Below are 22096 nucleotides of genomic sequence, written 5' to 3' on the forward strand. Positions count from 1 at the left end.
ATACATACTCTCATAAAGTCCTTTATTTTACAATAATATTTGTATCAGGGGTCAGGGGTGTGGAATAAAAGGGGCAGGGTTACCAATGAACTAACAAGGTACACAGCGAAATAGATAAATATGCCAAGCCATTTTTTCCTTTTAAACAGGCATTTATAAACAAGAAAGCATACATTAATTACATAAAAAATAGTTCTAGAATAGTAGAGTAAGTCATAATATTGTTTTTTTAGCAGCAGCATAGGAAAGGATAAAAACTGTATTGAAATGATATTGGCTATTATACATTTTTCTCTTTTCTGAAAAACAATTGCCCTGTTTGTGTGTGTGTATGAAATCCTTTGACTAAACATAAAAACTGCCCATCCCACCCTCACCCCTCCCTGCCCCCTAATACACAAAGGCCGACGGAGGAAAAAAAATTGAGAAGAGTAGCTTTTTGTTAATAACAAAATACTTTACAATGAAAATTTTTTTTAAAAAACAAAAAACAAAACACTGTATACACAAACTGTGGTTGAGGGGGTCAGGGGGAGCAAACCCACATTTATTAATAACCTGTAAAATGATTTTCTAACAGATTGCAAAGATTTTTCATAGCCCCAAAACAGAACTCATTAAAATAAGACAGCTACCAGTAAAAAGTTTCTGAAAAAGTAAACTCAATATACATGTATAATACAAGTGTAAAATGAAAAAAATAAAATAAAGTATTTACATGTTGAATTCACTTTAGTTTTCTGTTTGTACATTGGCTAATTTCTTGTGAAAAAGCAGAATGGCATGTATACTAGATAGCTGCTCTAGAGACATATTATTGCTGGGTTTTGGTTTTTTTCCAGTACAGAAACATTGATTAGACGGTATTCAGCCTGCAGTGGTCAGCAATCTTTTGAAAATATTGACTGCCACAGGCAGTTTTAGACCTGGACATTCATCACCAGGTTTTACCCAGACATCGGTGCCGAATATCCAGGTCTCCCTCGGCTGCCAAAAGTTATCTGGATCCAGCTGATATTCAGAGCCTTTTATCCAGGACATGCCTGGACAGTTATCTGGGCATCAGTACTGAATATCCATGGTGCCTGGATAACTTGTAGGTCCCACCCCGACTCTGCCCCTGACCACCCTGGCACTACTAACTGGATAGTGACATGGTGGTCAGACAGGATACTCTGTGGCAATATCTGGTTAAGTGCCGTTGAATCCTGTGGGGCTCCTGGTCAGCCAGAGACAACAAAGTAGGAGCCAGTCCTACCTGGTCATCTCCCACTAAATATCGACCCCTGAGTATTTAAATTAGTCTCTTACATAATATATTTGTATGACAAGGGAGGGTCAACAGCTTCCTTAATACCTCTTTTCCCCTTAAAAGAAAATACGCCTGTAAATAATGCTTCCCTTTTGTTTATCTTATAAAGAGTGCTAGGTATAGTCCTACCCAATGTTCATGCTAAGCTGTGTAGAAGTCCTTCAACTGCATTCCTTCCAATGGAAGGTGGAGTTCAATATTGTGTTTTCAATTGCTAGTGACCGGTAGGTTCCCAGGAGAACTTGCCTGTCTCTCACTATTTTAAGCTGTGATACTGAAATAGCACCCTCTGCTGGTAGGAATGTACATGGAGGACTCTCACACCATACAGAGGAAACATTGGTCCTGCTGCCATGTTATGCTCCCAGCACAGAAATTACACATATAAAAACTCCCTGTTCAGCTGCCGGAGGACATATGTAAAGTTTTGCATAAGGGTCTTCAGCTTCAAGCAGCTCTGATTTTCAGACTCATCAAAAAAGGCCACTCAACCCGGTTCCCAGATCTAGAATGTGTAAGTGCATCTCGTGAATCTTCATCTTACCTAACAGCCTGAAAAAAAACCCTAAACAGATCTGTTCATGGCCATCGTCCACCGAGCCCATTCAAAAGGAAAATGGGTGAAACCCACATAGCTTATATTATATTATTTTGGATAGCTATAGAAACCCAGATTTCAGTGCATTCTCTGGTTAAAGCACCATGCACACTCTGGGGTGGACACCCTGGCTGTCAATTTTCCCATCTAGACTAACATGTCTTACACACTCTTTTAGAAATCACTATTAGCAAAGAAGAAGTGTAATGAAAGATAAGGATTTGAGGGGTTAGCATGCGCATGGGCTAACAGCTACCACATGTTAAAAACCAGCTGTCATAGTAAAAATTCCATGTTGTTTAGTGCAGGTTAAGGTGAGGATAGAGTGTACCTAGAAGTAACAGCATTTGCTGCCCACAGTGGGAATGCCTTTCATGCCATCTGAAAAGATGGTTAAATGCTGCTACGCTCCTGGCAAGTCAGCACAGCCCCACCGTCCCCAAAAAAGAAATACCAATCTCCCGAAGTAATAGCTCCCAGATCAAGACAACCCCTCAAACAAGATCTCCCTGCAATAATCCTCACTGATGCAAGTCCTCCCTACAAAGATTGAAACTCGATTCTTCCCCACCTCCTACTCCTCCAGAACTTACTTGGGGATATCCCTGGTAGCTTAATGGACAAGATGGGAGCAATCATATCTCTAACTCCTACCAAAATTCAAAATTGTATCTATGACCACTACGGGTCAATCTGCCAAATAAGGGGCTTATTACTTAAGATGATCTTGATCAATACCCCTCAAGAGGCTTATTGCTTGTGGTTGATCAGTGGGAGGCATGAGCAGGGGTGGGGTGGGGGGATCGTGATTAGGAGACGTTTGCATTGATCTTGATCAAGCAAGCTTGCTTTGGGGGCACCTTGACTATGGGGATTATTCCCCAAGGACTATCTTGATCCATTTGTGAGGGTGTCGATCAGTTGGGAGCTTGGCATCTGGCAAGTTTTGATTGTTGGTGTTCTTGATCAGAATGATTAATCCTCAAAGGTGTTGGGGGGGGGGGCAGGTCTTGCATCAGAGGGATTGAATTGCATGATTTGGGGGTGGGTTAGTGTGAGGCGCTTGCATCAAACACTTTAGGAGACAGTGTAAGTGTTTCCACTATTGACATGGGCACTATCTGTCCCGTGTGGTAAATATTCGGCAAGTACGAACCATGCCCCCAGCACTTACTGCACAGGCCCTACACTTACCACCACAGTTTTGCTACTACAGCGTGGAAAATGCAAAAAAAAAAAAAGTGGCTCCTTCAGTAAACATCTCGCAAGGTCCCACCTTGCCAAATGCCAGAGACAGATGAAGCTCTTGTGGTACATGAAATTAATTCTGTTTTGCATCCCAAGTGTTATATGGAGGCTCATTTTCAAAGCACTTAAGATACACAGAGCACCAGAGAACCTATGGTCCTCTGTGCATCTAAGGGGGGTCTTTTACTAAGGAATGCTAGCTGATTTAGCATGCCTTATTAAAAGACCCCCTAAGTGCTTTGAAAATAAGCCCCTTAGTGTTTTGTTTTGGAAACATTCATAGATCAGCGTCCATGGATGGCCACACTGGAGTCACAGAGAAAAATTACTTTGAGGACCTTGGCTCCCATTGGTTTTAGCCAATTGCATTTCTTATGGGGCGTTCCAACTAACAGATCGGAAAACTCATGCAACAAACACCCTAGTTTGATTGTGAGAAATGCTAGGTTTACATGTAGGGGAGCTTACTTAAGTCATGCCCTGCATATTAAAGAAAGATAACCAAGTCACTAGTCTCCAGCAGACCAGTGAAAGGACATCAGACATGCCAAAAACAAGAACTGTAGTGGCCAATTTTCATTTTCTGAAGCAATTTTTCAGGCTAAAACTGAAAAAAAACTCTATAAGGCATCATTGTAAGTACAGGGCTGTTCTCGTTGTAATTCTTTTAAACTGGTAATACCAGAACAGCAAGACAGTACGGAAAGGTTACCTAAAATCTTCCAGAGAGAAAAAAAATACACGGTTTAGCTTCCACTGAAGAAATGAACGCAAAACATATCTCCTGAAGGTGGAAACCAGCTTTATGTATATCATGTAACAAATAATAAAAAAAAACTGTTTATAATAATACAGTAATAATGCCCATTAATGAATATATATCTATATATATATATATCTATATGGCAGAGATTTTACCTTTCATGCATATGAATTTGTTTTTTAAATAACTGCAGAAAAAAAAAATACAGAAAAGCAAAAAATTAAGAAAAATTTTTGGGTGGGGTAATAAACGTGTTAATTTGTAATCAATGTTCCCTTTGACTTTCCAAGCGAGACAGGGACATGGTAATTTGGAGGTTCCCAAAATCTTACAAAAAGCTGTACTCTGACCCCAAAAAGATTTTTCCTTTCAATCTCTTCAATGGCTTTCATCTTCCCCCATTTTTAAGGGTCACAATCATTGTGTGTTTGTGATATGCTTATGTAGCTTACTGAATAACACATCATTTTGTTTTGCTCCTTCCTGATTAATGATCACTGTTATAGTCAGGGTTAAAACACTGGAACTCAGCAAGTAATTCTTACAACATTTTCTTACACTCTACCGTAAATAAATATTGTGCCACTCGGTTTAGGCTCAAACAGAAACTTCAAAGGGGTCACATAAACAAACTCTTACAATGCTGAACAAGGCAATTATTTTCATACACGTACTGTTCTTATGTTTGGTGGAAAGGGAAGGTGAATTTTGTGAACATAATGCCAAAACAAGAAAACTGGTCAGCTTTCAAGCGGTTTAGCAAAGTCTGATTACACACAAAAAAAAATTGTCCATTTGTATGTCTATAAAGTTTCCCTTGTTGAATAAGCACCAGATTGACTTGGTAACCACATTTATTAGAACTCAGATATTCGCCAACATTGTTTGTTTTTTCTTTCTTTCTTTTTTTTTTTTTTTTTTAAGAACTTGTTTAAGTTGAAAAACTGGGTTGCAGGATAAGAGTGGGGCTGGTGAGGAGAGTAAAACTGTGGAAAAACAGCTTTTCACAAAGTGCAAAGTCTAAAACAATAGCAGTTAACGAACTAAATGACACAAGAATCATAATGTTACTTTGTGGGTTTTTTCAGTGCTGTGGCTTCTATCCCAAAATTAAAGTAATTTTAGCTCTTAAAATTATCCCTCCCCCCCCCCCCCCCGCCCCACCGCCATCCCCAGAGTTGTAGATGTCAGATCTAGGAGCACACAAAGTTGAGACAGGCAGAAATGGATGGGAAGGAAAATACTGCATTTTGAGAATAAACACTGAACAAAGCAACAAAAAAACCTGTCCAGAGGACCACAGTAAAGATTTCAACAGGGCTGTGGAGTCAGAGTCGGAGCAGGAAGCAATTTTTGGACTGTGGAGTCGGAGAAAATGGGCCGACTCCAACTCTGACTCCTAACAGAAGTTAAATTGTATGTCATGCAAATATTATAATGCTTAAATTTCTTATTTCACAGATAATAATTTGAATAACCCATTTATTTCAGGATATGCTTTACTTTTAGAATATATTTTGGTATCAAGTCCTTTGATTACAAAATGTAATATATTTTATATTTATATTAGTGAAAGTGGCACGTAGTGAATAACACGGGACAAAGTTTGTCCCCCCATCCCTACCCCCACGAACTCCTATATAGATATATAAAGGAGTCGGAGTTGAAGTGGAGATGCCATAAATAAAGAAGTCGGAAGGTTTTGTGCACCTACTCCACAGCCCTGGATGTGAAAATGATTTCAAGATGGATGTCCCTTCTGTTCACATCTTTCAACCAACCTGACTTTCCTTCTCTCTCACATTTGCATTCGTTATTTTGTTCACTGCTTCTCTTATCGTTTTTTTTTTTTTATCTGAAGTACTCGCAGGTGACATGCACTTCGAACACATTGGCTGACCCATAGGATAGTCATCTGTAGGTTATAGACAATTTTGGAACACCACCATTGATAAAGCTGAAAAGGTATTCCTTTTTTCATACTTGTAGTCATGTTGCTGGCCCAGCAACTATTCTCTTATAATTTAGCAAAAAAATGGAAAATAAAACTAAATACAGTAACCAACTCCCCCCCCCCAAAAAAAAAAAATATCTTCAAAGATTCTCATATATCCAAAATTAACTGCAGCATTGGCTTCCTAGTGCGTTACATGGGACAGAACATGTCCCCCCCCCCAAAAAAAAAGGTGGGTGTGTATATATATATATATATATATATATATGGGGCATTTCCAAATGGGTTTGCACAAGAGTTCAAGCCTGTAACAAGTCACTAAAACTGGGACATCAAGGATTTCAGGTTTGTTTTATATATAAAATAACCCAGCAACTTATTTTATTGTTATTAATACCAAGTATTTATAATGTCTTTTTTTAAAATTTTAAATAGCTTATTATAAAACATATTCAAAAGTGTCCCAACAGGGCACAGGAGTCGAACCCTGATCTCCATGCCTGCTGTCCTCCAACCTTGATTCTGCCACTTGTCTGAGGCGACTCAAGAAGAAAACCAAAAGGGGTTCTTTTTTTTGTGGTGGATCCAAAACGTTTTTTGTTTCACAAACGCTTGGTGTGTGTGACAGGCACAGTCAGACGCTTGTGCTACGTGGACTGAAAAAGAGGCATACTGTCAGTGCTTCATTTGTAAAGAGTAACATGTTCTCTCCAACCATTGCAGTCCATGTTTCTTTCTAACACATGCTCCGCTACGATCACCCAGGCACATTCACGCATTCTTCCTTATTGTGCAGACATGGGAACTCTGTTCAGGCAGAGACGCTGTAAAAACAAGTTTTGCTTAATTTTCACAGTTTTTTGTGGTATGTTCACTGCTGGACTGGTTGCTCGATTTAGGCCACAGTTGGTCCTGGAGTTCTTTGATGACCTTTTCTAAGTGTTTACAAGCCTCTCGCTCGTGAAGGAGGTCAGCACAGAGCTGTTCCCTGTCTGTCTCTGCCTGTTGAAGCTTGGCTTGGAGGTCCTCAATCTGAAAGAGCAAAAGAAAGACATATAGATATTTAGGTTTAAACAATTTTACTGATGACAACCAACGCAGCAGTAAACGACAGAGCATACCATGAAGTAAACATCCATGTATAACAACTGAGATAAAGGAAACTTCCATAGTCATCAATCAATTTTACAATATGACCCTCCCCTCCCCCCCAACTTCTTCCCCCCCAGCCCAACATTCCTCCCCTAGAACCAAAAACTATGAACAAGAGCAAATGGAAACCAACATCACTGAAATCCCACAGGGATCCCAGAAGAACTACCCCCCACCTCCCTAACCCTCCGAGAGACATATAGATATTTAAAAACAGAAGGAGATAGCCTGTACTTAAGACAAACTCTCGACTTTGGATTCACTTCCTAGAGGCGGGACCCAGAAGTGACATCAGAGAGAGCCGACACCGATGCAGGCAGCAAGTTTGTGATGCTGCTCACACCGGCAAAATTAAAGAGCTATGAGGGGAGGGAAGGGGCACATGTGCATGGCGTGGGGGGGGGGGGGGCGTTGCATTTCAGGAAGGAGCGTGGGGTGCAGAGGAGGACGGGTGCTGGCCAAGGCGGCACCCGGGACAGACCACCCCCCTTACTAAGCCACGGTGTGAGGGTAAGATTTGTTTTGTTATTATAAGCTGTAATTTGTGGGATCACTCTAGAGCAGGGGTGTCAAAGTCCCTCCTCGAGGGCCGCAATCCAGTCGGGTTTTCCGGGATTTTCCCAATGAATATGCATGAGATCTATTTGCATAAGATCTATTTCAATTGAGTCACGATAACTGTCATGTACCTTTCCTTTTATTTGACTTCCTTACACATCCAGGGTGGGTGGGTGGGTGGGGGAGAGGAATGTATTATTGCTTGCTATACTTAATTATCTATATTATTGAAATTAAATATGTACTTCTTCTTCTATTAATTATGGGGAGGAGGGGGAGAAAATGATTGTTTTTTGAATTATTTGTGGATTTAAAGTGCGTTCTGTGTAGTGCTTTTGTTTAAATTCATTGTATAGCACTGTTAAACATTTGAAAATTAATAAAGATTTATTAAAAAAAAAAAAAAAGATACCAATTAGAAAACCAAGACCTATTAGCTGACATAAAACATATACAGTAACATCAGAACAGAAATTCCTGCCACATTATTGGTTCAATACCTAAGACAAACATTAAGGATGACATAGGATGGTATCCCTGATCTGAAAAGTCTAAAGACTTCCAATCAGCCCTCGGTAGTTTGTACAAAGCTATAATGTCCTCTGAAATTTTTGCTGAAGCCAAAACATTAATCCTTGACGGTCTCCTCCCTAAACGTCTACTCAATCAAAAGCTATTAATTCCAATAGCGCAGGGAAATTATGCAGAAACTAGAGCGATGACCTTCTGTATTGCTGGTGTCAAAATGTGGAATGCCCTGGTGGGCCAATTGCGACTGTGTATAAACCGGTTTCAATTTAAGAAGCAGTTGAAAAACTCAGCTGTTTGTTACTGCATTTTTGTGATTTAGTAGTTGGCTTTTGAAGATAAGAATCTGCTTATCTATGTTTGCTATTGTATTCTTGTAATTTATTAGTTGACAATTGAAGAGAAGAAATTATTTTATTATGTAGATTTTATGATATGGTTTGTTTTTATCTTATGCATGTTTTATCGTCTGGATCATCTGTTGTATTTCTGTCCATTTACATTAATATTTTGGAAATCCACATGGGGACAAATTAATCTAGTTTTAGATTCAAATATTCCATTAACATATGAGGCTATAATTTGTGGAACAATTTTACATGTTAAACCCACTTTAGATAAGTATAAAAGTCGTCTATTTTTAATTCTTACAGGTATAGCCATTCAATTGATTACAAGTAATTGGAAGAATCATGATAGAATAAATTATACTTTCTGGTGGGTGAATGTGTGTACTATATACAAATATGAAAGAATTAATGTGGAGTGTAGGGAACTTAGTGGAATATTCAACAAAATTTGGTGCCCATTGACTACATTTGTACAAATATAATACTGTATTTTGTCTTACTTTTTTCTTGATTTATTTATCTTTACACTTCCAGGGAGGGTGGGGGGTTGGGAGGAAATATTGATAATGATATTTTAGGTAACTTGGTTTCATTTTATATTATTTACTTGGTTCTTATGTTATTACTATATGCAAAATAATGTAATTATTGAAGGATAGTTCTGTTATCTATATAGATATTAGTGTTATGACTGAATGCAATAATATACTATTCTTTTATTTATATAACACTGTTCTTGTTTAAAAATCAATAAAGAATTATTAAAAATAAAAATAAAAAAATAAATGCCTAGTTTTAAATAAATAAATGCCTTCTCAGTTGGTAATCTAAGTTGTGTGGGAGCCCTCCCCTGTATTCCTGCTTGAGGGAGGGATTCAAAATCACATTGTCAGACCCAAGGGACAGGCAGATTCTGCAAGACTCTCATGGGATATGCCTGTCTCTCACAACTGAAAATATGATATTGAATCGCCACTTTGCACTAACAGGAATGCAGGCAAGGACTCCTGCACAGCTTAGAGCAGGGTTCTTGACCACTGGTTCTCCCCTTCCCCCAAGGGGTGCAGAAGAGGTCAAACAGGGAACAGAGAAGGGTCTTGAACAAGCACACTGACCTATGTACAGTGGACAAGAGGGTGAGTAAGTGAAAAGCGAGCTGGGAGAAACCCAAAATAAAGTCACTCTCATGGGGAATATTCGTCATAAGAACATAAGAATAGCCTTACTGGGTTAGAACTATGGTCGATCAAGGCCAGTAGCCGTTTCTCATAGTGGCCAATCAAAGTCTCTAGTACCTGGCCAAAACCCAAAGAGTAGGAACATTCCATGCTACCAATCCACAGCAAGCAGTGGCTTCCCCATGTCTTTCTCAATAACAGATTTTGGACTTTTCCTCCAGGAAATTGTCCAAACCTTTCTTAAAACCAACTACGCAATCTGCTCTTACTACAACCTCTGGCAACACGTTCCAGAGCTTAACCATTCTCTGTGTGAAAAAATATGTCCTCTTTTTTGGTTTTAAAAGTATTTCCTTGTAACTTCAGCAAGTGTCCCCTAGTCTTTGTTATTTTTGACAAAGTGAAAAATCAATCCACTTGTACCCGTTCAGCTCCACTCAGGATTTTGTAGACGTCAATCCTATCTCCCCTCAGCCGTCTCTTTTCCAAGCTGAAGAGCCCTAACCTTTTTAGTCTTTCCTCATAACGAGAGGAGTTCCATCCCCTTTATCATCTTGGTCGCTCTTCTTTGAACCTTTTCTAGTGCCACTATATCTTTCTTGAGATAAGGAGACCAGAATTGAATGCAATACTCCAGATGAGGTCGACCATGGAGCGATACAGAGGCATTATAACATTCTTAGTCTTATTAACCATTCCTTTTTTAATAATTCCTAGCATCCTGTTTGCTTTTTTGGCCGCCGCCACACATTGGGCGGAAGGTAGTCTACAATGACACCCAGATCCTTTCCTTGGGCGCTAACCCCCAAGGTTAACTAGTCAGAATGGCAAAACAACGAAGGCAATGAGACAGACAGAAAATGAAGACTGATATGACCACGTGTTTCATCTGAAGACTGCAGGAATGTAATACACGGAGTGTTTAGGGAAAAAAATTACAACTGGTCTGCTAAAATGCCAATGCTACAGTTTGTCCTGTGCCACAGCAAAAGAAAAAAAAAAAAAAAAAGAGACTTGTAAAGTCTTAACTTCGTATCAGATTAGCACTGCCTGCCGCCTAGTATTTGCTCATGTGGAAACCAACAGAAGGCAACACCCATAGCCCAGTCTCGCTGTGGCTATGTTTAGTCTGGCTGGCCTCTTATCAGACCGACATCCCATGAAGCTTGGGAGGAAGTCTGCATCACTTCCTGCCTGTCCTCTCCTGGGGTGCCTCATCTCAGATCTCTGCAAATCGAGCTACTCCCCTCCCCCCCCCCTTCCTCTTACTAACCGGATCTAAAAGAAATGATGTTATTTTAGAGCTGTTCCTGAACTGTTGGCTTCTGAAGCAAACCTTGTCACAAGAATTTCAGTTAAAATTTTTAAAAGAATTATGAAGGGATGTAGCCAGAATCAGGAAACGAACTTAAGACAATCCTTTCGCAATGGAAAAGATATAGAAGATTCTCCAGGCCTAATTGCCACATTCTAGGTTTTTTTGTTTTTACAGAACGACAAAACAGGTGCTTCACCTACAGCTGTTTTGTAGAAATCTATAGAGACTAAGAGAGGAACCATACTACTTCATTCTTTACCGAAGTTCTTGGGAGTCTCTGCCATAATTATGCATCTTGCACCTTCAAAAACAAGATCTACAAGTCTAGCCTAATCATTAAAGGCCCAGTGCAATCACCATCCTTAAATACATATAGTCAATCAATTTCATTTGTTGCAGTCTTGGCACCAGGATTTATTGATTACAGATATTCAAATCAGGAGAAAGCTTGACACAGGACAGCACCCTTGAGTGGCAACAGGAAAGGAGGCTGACCTGAGCTGTATACTTGGCCCGTACCCTGCCAGCTTCACATCCCTTATCGCAAACTCGGATCTGTCTGGCCTGTTCCAGCTCCCGCTTTAACCGAATCCGCGACTCGTTGGCATCTTTCATCTTCTTCTCGTTCTCAGCGCGGAGGCGTTCGATCTCCTTCCGAAGGTTGCGCTTGGCCTCGGTCGCCTCTCTCAGTTTCTCCTTCTTGGCCACACGTAAGAACTCTAGCTCCTGGGGTAAAGAGATGAGTGAGAGTTATCACAGGTGTCCTTGCCTTCATGCACCCCACAGTCAGGATGATACAATCAATCACATAATTGGCAACATTAGGGCTGTCCCCCCTTCCTCTCTCCTGGCAAGGGATACCAGGCTCTAAGAAAAGCTTAAGAACATAAGAATTGCCATACTGGGACAGAACGAAGGTCCATCAAGCCCAGTATCCTGTTTTCAAACAGTGGCCAACCCAGGTCCCAAGTGCCTAGCTAGTTCCCAAGTAGTAAAACAGATTTTGTTACTTATCCTAGGAATAAGCAGTGGATTTCCCCAAGCCCTCTCAATAATGGCCTATGGACTATTCTTTTAGGAAATTATCCAAACTTTTTTTTTTTTTTTTTTTTTTTTTAAACCCTGCTATGCTGATTTCACCACATTCTCTGGCAACGAATTCCGGTTTAATTATACGTTGTGTGGAGAAATATGTTCTCTGGTTTGTTTTAAATCTGCCACTTAGTAGCTTTGGGTATGTAGCAGGATATACATCTGAGTCGTCGTCTAATGGTTAGTGCAGTTAACTGAGCATTAAGGGACCCAGGTTCAAATCTTTCTTCAGGTTTGTTAGCTCTCTAGGGACAGAAAATTACCTACTGTACCTGAATACACACCTGCAAGCCTGAAGCCTATTGAAGTGGTATATCTTAAATGCAGTAGTCATTTTTCTGTTCCTGGAGAGCTGACAAAAAAAAACAACCCAAACACGTTGCAAATAGCTGAAGTGGGATTTGAACCTGGGTTTCCTGATTCTCAATCTACTGTTCTAACCTTTAGGCTACCCCTCCAGCTTTGCACGGATATATATGTGGCTTTTTTTAAAAGATGGGACGATCCTCTGCTGCCACACAGACGTCCGTGTCCCTTATTTTTCTCATTCATAATTTGGACCTTGGACCTTCCAGTTTGCAAAACAGATGCTCATGGTGGATATTTCTACCACACAGATGTCCATCTCACATGTACGTTACGCGATGGATGTCTTTTTGCAATATACTGACTTGGGCGTCCTTTCTAGAATGCTGTTCATAACTTTTAAGCTCACAAATTTAGGTGAATTTTCAGCGGAAAACTTAGGGCTCCTTTTACTAAGATGTGCTACGTGTTTTAGATTGCACTAAACGCTAATGCACCCATTATAAATCTATGGACGCGTTAACGTTTAGCGCGCGATAATATGGCTAACGTGCCTTTGTAAAAGAGAGGGTTAGGCTCCTATGTGGCTGAAAATGAGGTAGAAATTCAGGAACCTATCTTAAGAGCTCTTTTTCTTATATATATATATATATATATATATATATATATATCAGGGGCTATGTGTCTCTTTGAACCAAATGTTTCTTTAGTTTGGGCCTAAGCCACATAACTAGAGTGAGCTCGAGAGCCTAGAGATCCTTAGCAAATTTTCCTGCACTATCAACGAAATTCCCAGAATAAAGAATGGGAAATACTACACGAAAGCTCACTAAAGCAAGGAAAACAAATTGCCAGGGGGAGATATGTGAAGGGACACAGGAAAACCCCTCCAGAAAAAAACAAAAGGGCAAAAGCAACATACAAATAGAACAGTGGTCTCCAACGCAAACCCTTTGCAGGGCCACATTTTGGATTTGTAGGTACTTGGAGGGCCTCAGAAAATAACAGTTAATGTCTTATTAAAGAAATGACAATTTTGCATGAGGTGAAACGCTTTACACTTCCCCCTCCCCATTCGCGGTTTCTCCATTTGCGGTTTCAGATAATCGCGATTTTTTCTGGGGAGGGGGAAAATTAAAAAAAAAAAAGTCTAAACTTTTAAAAACCCCATATTTTTTCCTACCCAGCCGCCTTCCCGGCATTACCTGGTGGTCTAGAGGGCTTTCGGGGCAGGAGCGATCTTTCTACGTTCCTGCCCCATGCAGATCGCCATGAGGAAATGGCTGCTGGGAGTTCCCGTAGTCTCTCGAGCCCTACAGCCATTTCCTCATGGCGATCTGCACGGGGCAGGAGCGTAGGAAGATCGCAACTGCCCCGAAAGCCCTCTAGACCACCAGGTAAGGCCGGGAAGGCGGCAGGGAGGTGGGGGTGGGTCAGAGCCGCATAATCGCGATTTTTTGCCATTCGCGGTCCGGCTCTGCCCGTATCCCCCGTGAATGACGAGGGAGAAGTGTATAGTTTATAAATCTTTCCTTTTGGCTAAGTCTTCATAATAATATTGTCATTTATAGCTAAAGAGACATATGATCAAGAAACTGTTTTATTTTACTTTTGTGATTATGATAAACATACCGAGGGCCTCAAAATAGTACCTGATGGGCTGCATGTGGATCCCAGGCCATGAGTTTGAGACCACTGAAATAGAACATCATATCTACACAAATATATGTGCCATTGAGAAAAAAAAAACAACAGGCAGACCTGTCGGTAACACACTAGACCTTTCTGTTTTTCCAATCGTTAAACCCTCCCCTTCCCCCCCCCCCTTTTTTTTTTTTTTTTTTTTGAATAGCCAAGCGATGTTAGCGATTCAAACACTTGGCTGCTTTGCATGGGGTTTTAGCTAATTTGCATGGCCCGATCAGAAAATGGACGATCGAGGGGATAAACCACGCGGTGGGCCGTTTTGTGCACTGGGTCAGTAAAAGCGACCGTCGCTAAAGCAGTGAAAACAGGTTTAGCGACAGTCGCTGGCTTTAGTGCATCTAGCCTCAGGACGGACCTTAGTAACGTCTCCCTCCTGTTATATAGAACTATGTTACACGCCTGTTTGTTTTCCTCCTACCTCATGCTCATGATGTAAATTCGCTGCATGCATGCAACCTCTCTCATAAACCATCTTGAACCGAAAGGTATGACGGGATATGAATAAAGCTATTATTATTACAGGGTTAAAAAGCTCAAAGTACAGAATCTGAGGGGGAAAAAAACATCTTCTTCCCCTCTTTCTGAAACGGAGCCACAAAGCCACATCTCTGCTTCTGTTAAGTAACAGCCTGCAGCAGGACTTGGGAAATCCTTTCCCCCCCCCTTAAATAATCTAATTCCCCAGCCGTATGACTGTTCAGATCAGCCCAGCAGAAACTTTTATTTCACTTAGAATTAGAAACCCCTTAGCAGTGGGAAGAAAAATGGATATTATTTATCCTATAGGCAGCAGACAGAGCAGTCTATCACCATTAGAGACATTGGTTTTTTTAATATTCCTTTGTCGATGTTTTTGCATTGATTTCGCTCTTACTGCAAATGTCCCTTGGGCCGCATACGACTCTGACGGTCCTTTGTTATTGTCCCCCCACGGTTGGCATCCTCCCACTCTCACCGGTTCATAGTCAGTCGCGCGCGAGACACCAGCGTGCCGACAATGGAGGGCAGACAATTCAGCGCAAGACACCAGTGCGCTGCGGGAAAACTTAGTTTTAAAGAGCTCCGAAGCGGGGTGTGAGTGGGGAACCCCCCCCCCACTTTACTGCATAGTGTTTGACGTGCTGTTGGGGGAGGGTTGGGGGGTTGGAATCCTCCATTACAGAGAAAACTGAACTTTTTCCGATTTTTTTTAGGGAAAAGTTCCGTTTCCTCTATAATATGGGGGTTGCACCCCCCACCCTACCCCCAACGGCAGCGCAACAGTATGCAGTAAAGTGGGAGGGGGGCCCCACACACCCCCGTCGGAGCTCTTTAAAATTAAGTTTTCCCACGGCGCGCTTGTGTCTTGTGCCAAACTGTCAGCGTTCGATTGTCGGCGTGCTGGTGTCTGGCGCACGATTGTCCCATCACCCTCTCACCTCCCTGCCTCAGCCCTCTAAACCTTCCAGTCTCTCCCACTGTCGGAAACCTCTCTCCATAGCATCCCACCTCCTCGGACAGAACTTCCTGTTTCTGGGCAGGAAACTATGGGCAGTGGAAGAGGCGGCATGCCCTCGGTGGAAGGTTTGGAGGATTAAGGCAGATGGATGGTGAGGTGAGGGTGGGAGGATGCCAACCAGGGGGAGGGGGGGCGGTGTCTTACTGCATCCTACCTGCTAAGAATGGTCTCCCAGAAAATTTACATGTTGCTTACATTTGGAATTTTTTTTCCCAAGAAATGTTAATACTGCGCCCTCACCTCAGCGGCGTAGCGAGGATGAGAGCCGCCTGGGGTGGTGGTGCCCCCCTCCCCCGCCCTCTTCTCCGCCTCCCCACCCACATCTACTCCTTCCCCGCTCCCTCCTGCCGCACGCCCCTTCCCTTGCCCCGTCTCTCGCAGCAGCGTTGCTTCTTCCTCTGACGTCAATTCCTAGGCGCGGGTCCAGGAAGTAACGTCAGAGGAAGAGCTAGCGCGTGCAGCAGGTTTGAATTGCTGTTCGCGCCCGGAATGTTAAAGAGGTACAGGGGAAGGGAAGGGACACGTGCATGCGGTAGTGAGGGGCAAGGAAGGGGCGGATGGGTGGGCAGAGAAGATGGGTGCTGATGCCCCCGCCAAGATGGTACCTGGGGCAGACTACCCCCTCCCCCTTATTATGCCACTGCCTCTTCTGTACACTATGGGGTAAACTTTATACAGTACTCCCCCGAAATCCGCGGGGGTTCCGCTCTTGAAATGACCACAAATTTGGAAAAACCGTGAATATCGGATGCGGTTTTAAAGCATGAGCAGCCAGTTGCCAAGCAGAAAATGCTTGCGGTCGCAACATTCCCCCCCACCCCCCGTCGCGGCCAGTGACCTAAACCTCACGCTCTCAGCACGACCCCTCCTCCTCTCTGGCTCCGGCCCGCCCTCGCACCGGGCTCAGCTGTCATTCGCGGTTCTCCTTCCGTCAGGATTGGTTGGGGAGATGTGAACTTTCCAGCTATTGGCTGCTCCGTGGGGGAAAACTGCGAACGACTGAGTCCGCGAATTCTGAACCCCGAATTTGCGGGGGTATACTGTATAGGTAGTTATACGATAGGTACCAAAATACCGGGCTCTGAGCTAGTATTCTATAATGGCAGAGTTGCATATGTTACAGAATACACACCAAACTTTAGACGTGATCACCAAGACTGGATGTGTGCACATTTTTCTCATGTGGGCAACAAGTCCTTAAAACCAACAATTTTCCAGATTTGCAAGTAATTTTGTGAGTGACCATGTAAAATCTGTGAGTGATGCTCCTAGAATGTATGAGCGATTGCTCACGTGCTCAGTTTACAGGGAACACAGGTCACCCCCCCCTCCTTCGCGATGCACAATGGCTACCCATAACGCATCACATCAGATTTAAAATACTTCTTCTCACCTACAAAACCAAACAAACTCAAATTCCAGCATTTATCGATAAACATTTGATTCCTTATTCTTCCTCCAGAACACTAAGATCCAATAATCAGAATTTTCTATTCATGCCTTCTGTCCGTGAACAATATTCTCGGTTAGCGCATCCACGCTTTGGAACGCCCTACCACTGACTATTAAGCTAGAACCCTCGTTGGAAAAATTCCACTTCCAAAGTCAAAACTTTTCTCTTTAGGGATGCATACGGAATCTGAGATCTCACTTCCTACTCAAACACGGACGATCGCTTTGGCAGAGTACAACAAACGCTTCCCAAGAAGCGACCCCCTCCCTTTCATGTCTTTCCTCTCCCCCCCCCATCACTTTTATTTTATTTGTATCTCGATATAATTATAATTCCCAATGTTCTCTCCCTTAACTCTGTCTGTTATTGTGTTTTTAACCCCAGTTTCATTATATCATACCCGTTAATGTTTTCAGTTTTTGGTAAAGCCATTTATCATCAATTATTTGTCAATTTAGTGCCAATTAATTATGTTACATGTGTAACTGACCCAGTTCTATAACACTGCACCCAAATGAATGCCTAACTTTGGACACAATTTATAGAATTTGGGGCTATATACACGTAGGACTTAATTCTATATATAAGAACATAAGAGACAGATCAAAGGTCCACCAAGCCCAGTATCCAACCCAGGTCACAAGTACCAGACAGAAACCCAAAGAGTAGCAACATTCCAGAGCTGAGATTGTGATGTCATAATGCCTCATTCTACCAATGCCTAAGAGACAAACTTATCAGGGATGTCACAATGGCTCGATTGTCCTATACTTGACTCATGCAAGAACATAAGAGCTGCCATACTGGAACAGACCGCAAGTCCATCAAGCCCAGTATTCTGTTTCCAACAGTAGCCAACCCAGGTCACAAGTACCTGGTAAGATCCCAAAGAGTAAAACAGATTTTATGCTTCTTATCCTAGGAACAAACAGTGGATTTCCCTAAGCCACCTTAATATGGCTTATGGGTCCTGTATCCCTAGCGGACTAGGTCCTTTAAGGCTCTTATGTGGATGATTTATTTTTATGTGGATGGAATTATTTTATGTGGATGATTTCAGTGTACCTTACCTGGTGGTCTAGCGGGTTTTCGGAGCAGGAGCGATCTTCCCACGCTCCTGCCCCGTGCAGATCGCTCACAGGAAATGGCTGCCTTGAGCTCCCGTCGTCTCTCGAGCCATTTCCTGTGAGCGATCTGCACGGAGCAGGAGCGTGGGAAGATCGCTCCTGCCTGAAAACCCACTAGACCACCAGGTAAGGCTTAAGGGGGGCTTACAGGGCTTAAAATAGCCCTGAAAAAGGAATTTTAGGTTTAAAATCGTGAATAAGTGAATCCATAGATATGGAAACCGCGAATACGGAGGGGGGAAGTGTTTTAAATATTTATTAAGAAGTTTTACATTTGTAACCTCTCTCTCCTAATTATTACACTCTAATGCACTGAGTATGTTTTTCTGTGACCCACACAGATTTTGAGATGTGCGGGACATAAAAGATTTTAAAGAAATGTTAGAACACCACAGGTGAGGTTTATGTGTGCACATTTGCACACGAATGCTAAAATTTCACCAAAGCACTAATCTATAAATATACAAATAGCTTACATAGTATGGATCTTACAGATAGGCTTACATATGGCTGGGGTCTAGGTGGGACTCAGAGAATAATATAACTTTCCTGCATTAACCTACACATTTAGACACCAGCTCTTCCACCACCTCCATGGCTCTCACCTAAATTACAGGCATGTACAGTAGAATGCCAATTATCTGGATTAACCTCGGCAGAGGGTAGTCCAAATAATCAAGAATCTGGATGATTGGACATTCATTTTTTTATTTTCTTTTTAATAATTGTTAATAAAAATGTACCTTCAGCGTATCCCCCCCTCCCCGACAAGAAAAGGCAGCATTCCCCCTCCCTCCCTGAACAGGCACTACCACTCCCTCCTGGACCCAGAAGAAAGACCTGAGACCTACCTTGTTTCCCCGTGGTCTAGCGGCAGCACTGGGACAGGAGCGGTCCTATTTGCTCCTGCCCATGCTCTCTCAGCAACGAAAATAACTGCCGAGACTTCCAGGGGCAGTCTTGCGGGGCTATGAGTAGCCTCACTAGACTGCCGCTGGAAGTCTTGGCAGCTATTTTTGTCGCTGACAGAGTATGGGCAGGATCGAGTAGGATCCTGTTCAAGGAGGGAGAGGGAATGCTGTCTTTTCTTGTCATGGGGGGGGGGGCGTGCTGACGGTGGTGGAAAGTCTCCCGGTTCGTGGGGTGAGGGTTCTGGGTTGATGGCAGCAAAGGAGTACTAATGGGAGGGAGAATGATAAGAATAGTACTTTGGAGGTGGGGGAACTCAATTATAAACTGAGTAATAATTAATCCAGATAATTGGACATCCGGATAAATTGGAGTTCGGATAATCAGCGTTCCACTGTATTTCACCTATTAATCTAGTACAGTTCTTTATAAAGGAAAGTAGGTGCCTATTTTCGCTCCACAAAGACACCCTCTGGACAGGGCAGGATGGACCATTTAGTGAGCCTTAGATAAACAAGAATGTTGTCCCCTCCCTCCCCAATCCTAATAAATTCATTTTAAAACTCCCACAAATGGGATCCTGCATAATTCTGACTGCAAAGAATATCATGCAAAAGAGGAAACAGGAAGCACTGCTCCCTGATTCCGCCCAGGAAAGGAGAGAGAACAGGCAGACCTGTGCAGGCAGCAGTGGCGGGTTATTCCATGCTACCGATCCCAGGGCAAGCAGTGGCTTCCCCCATGTCTGTCTCAATAGCTGATTATGAGCTTTTCCTCCAGGGACTTGTCCAAACCTTTTTTTAAACCCAGCTATGCTAACCAACGTTACAGCATCCTCTGGAAGTGTGTTCCAGAGCTTAGCTAGTCCGTTCAGTGAAATAAACATTTCCTCCTATTTGTTCTAAATGTATTTCCATGTAACTTTATTGAGTCTGTAATTTTGAGTGAAAAATTGATTCACTTTTACCTGTTCCACATCACCAAATGTTCTCATGTACACCACTCAGAATTCTGTAGACTTCAATCATATCCCCCCTCAGCCGTCTCTTTTCCAAGCTGAGAAGCCTTGACCTCTTTAACCTTTCCTCATACGAGAAGAGTTCCATCCCCTTTATCATTCTGATAGCTTTTCTTTGAATCTTTTCTAATTCTGCTATATCTTTTTTTGAGATACCGTGATCAGAACTGAACGTAATATTCAAGGTGAGGTCATATCATGGAGCGCTATAGAGGCATTATAATATTCTCGGTCTTATTCACCATCCCTTTCCTAATAATTCCTAGCATCCTGTTTGCTTTTTTGGGGGGGGACATCACTGGGTGGAAGATTTCAGCGTATTGTCTACAATGACCCTTAGATCTTTTTCTTGGGTGCTGACCCTTAAGGTGGACCCTGGCATTCAGAAGCTATGGGCTCCTTTCATCAAGCCGCGCTAGTGGGGTTAACGCGTGCAACTTTTCATCACGCGTTGACCCCCTGCGCTGGCCTAAAAACTACCGCCTGCTCAAGGGAGGCGGTAGCGGCTAGCGCGACCGACGGTTTAGCGTGGCTTGATAAAAGGAGCCCTATGAGTTGGATTATTCTTCCCAGCGTGCATCACTTTGCATTTCTCCACATTTATTTATTATTCATTTTTAAAATTTATACACCGCCTAAAACCTAGGTGGTTTCGAAGTAACCATACATACCACATTACAGTTCATCTGCCATTCGGATGCCCCAGTTTGCCTAAAATTTTTCAGTGTAACCACTAAGCTGCCATTGCATTTAGGTGTGATGATTTACTGATGTTGAATTAAACATCACAGCACAATTGATGTATTTATATTAACGTAGAACAAAATCTTTTTCAGAGAAAGGAAAATGGTAAAACCAGAGGACATAATTTGAGGTTGAGGGGTGGTAGATTCAAAGGTAATGTTAGGAAATTCTACTTTACAGAGAGGATGGTGGATGCCTGGAATGCGCTCCCGAGAGAGGTGGTGGAGGAAAATAGTGATGGAGTTCAAAGAAGCGTGGGATGAACACAGAGGATCTAGAATCAGAAAATAATAGTAAATATTGAACTAAGGCCAGTACTGGGCAGACTTTCACAGTCTGTGTCTGTATATGGCCGTTTGGTGGAGGATGGGCTGGGGAGGGCTTCAATGGCTGGGAGGGTGTAGATGGGCTAGAGTAAGTCTTAACAGAGATTTCGGCAGTTAGAACCCAAGCACAGGGTAAAGCTTTGGATTCTTGCCCAGAAATAGCTAAGACAAAAAAATTAAAAATTTAAATTGAATCAGGTTGGGCAGACTGGATGGACCATTCGGGTCTTTATCTGCCGTCATCTACTATGTTACTATGTTATATTGTTCATTTAGTTTATATTTTTTTAAGTAAATAAATGACTAGTCAAATTTTGATATCGATTTATTCCCTTTAAAGTGAGCTAACACGGCAACCATACTGCTTTAGTCAAATGAAATTTATAGAGGCAGCTTTGAAGCAGCTGCCATAGGCATACTTGGCTTAAAAATCGGAGCCCTGTATTCCTTCCCCTCAAGCAGTTATAATTTCAATCAAACCTCGGTTTGCGAGTAACGCGGTTTGAAAGTGTTTTGCAAGACAAGCAAAACATTCTCGCAAATCGTGACTCGCACACCGAGCGTTGACTCAATTTTTGAGCACCCCCTCCCCACTCGAAACGGCATCGCTCCCACCCGCTCCCGCCCCCCGAGAACCGGCATTGCACTCCCCCCCCCCCCCGGTCAAACTGGCATCGCTCCCACCCGCGATCGCCCCACCGAGAACCAGCATCGCACCCTCCCCACACTGGAAGCGGCATCCCCTGCCCATCCAAACATGCCCCTTTCCCCATCTGGCACCAGCACATCCTGTGGGTTGGTGCTGCGTGCCGGTGCCAGTGAACGAAGATCCCGCCTCTTGCCTGGGCTGGGCCTTGAGCATGCACAGATGCTCAAGGCCCATCCCAGGCAAGAGGCGGGATCTTCGTTCACTGACACCGGCATGTCCTGTGAGTTGGTGCTGCGTGCCAGTGCCAG

At 42.6% G+C, this 22096-nt stretch overlaps 1 protein-coding gene across 3 annotated transcripts in view; it reads right to left on the reverse strand.

Annotated features, from left to right (window-relative positions):
* Positions 1-2047: 2047 nt before the first annotated feature.
* The window catches only part of SKI (SKI proto-oncogene), a 212804-nt gene continuing 192755 nt past the window's right edge, over positions 2048-22096 (reverse strand). The window contains exons 7-8 of one of the 3 annotated variants that reach the window (XM_033921227.1): positions 11479-11685; positions 2048-6907 (exon numbers count right to left, since the gene is read on the reverse strand). In XM_033921227.1, coding sequence (XP_033777118.1) covers positions 6719-6907; positions 11479-11685 — 396 coding nt within the window. In that variant the 3' untranslated portion in view covers positions 2048-6718. Of the gene's footprint in view, positions 6908-11454; positions 11686-22096 lie in introns of all 3 variants that reach the window. The other 2 variants (XM_033921226.1, XM_033921228.1) reach the window with 2 other exon arrangements.

Source organism: Geotrypetes seraphini, chromosome 15 (assembly GCF_902459505.1).
Source record: "Geotrypetes seraphini chromosome 15, aGeoSer1.1, whole genome shotgun sequence".
In the NCBI taxonomy this organism is placed as follows: domain Eukaryota; kingdom Metazoa; phylum Chordata; class Amphibia; order Gymnophiona; family Dermophiidae; genus Geotrypetes; species Geotrypetes seraphini.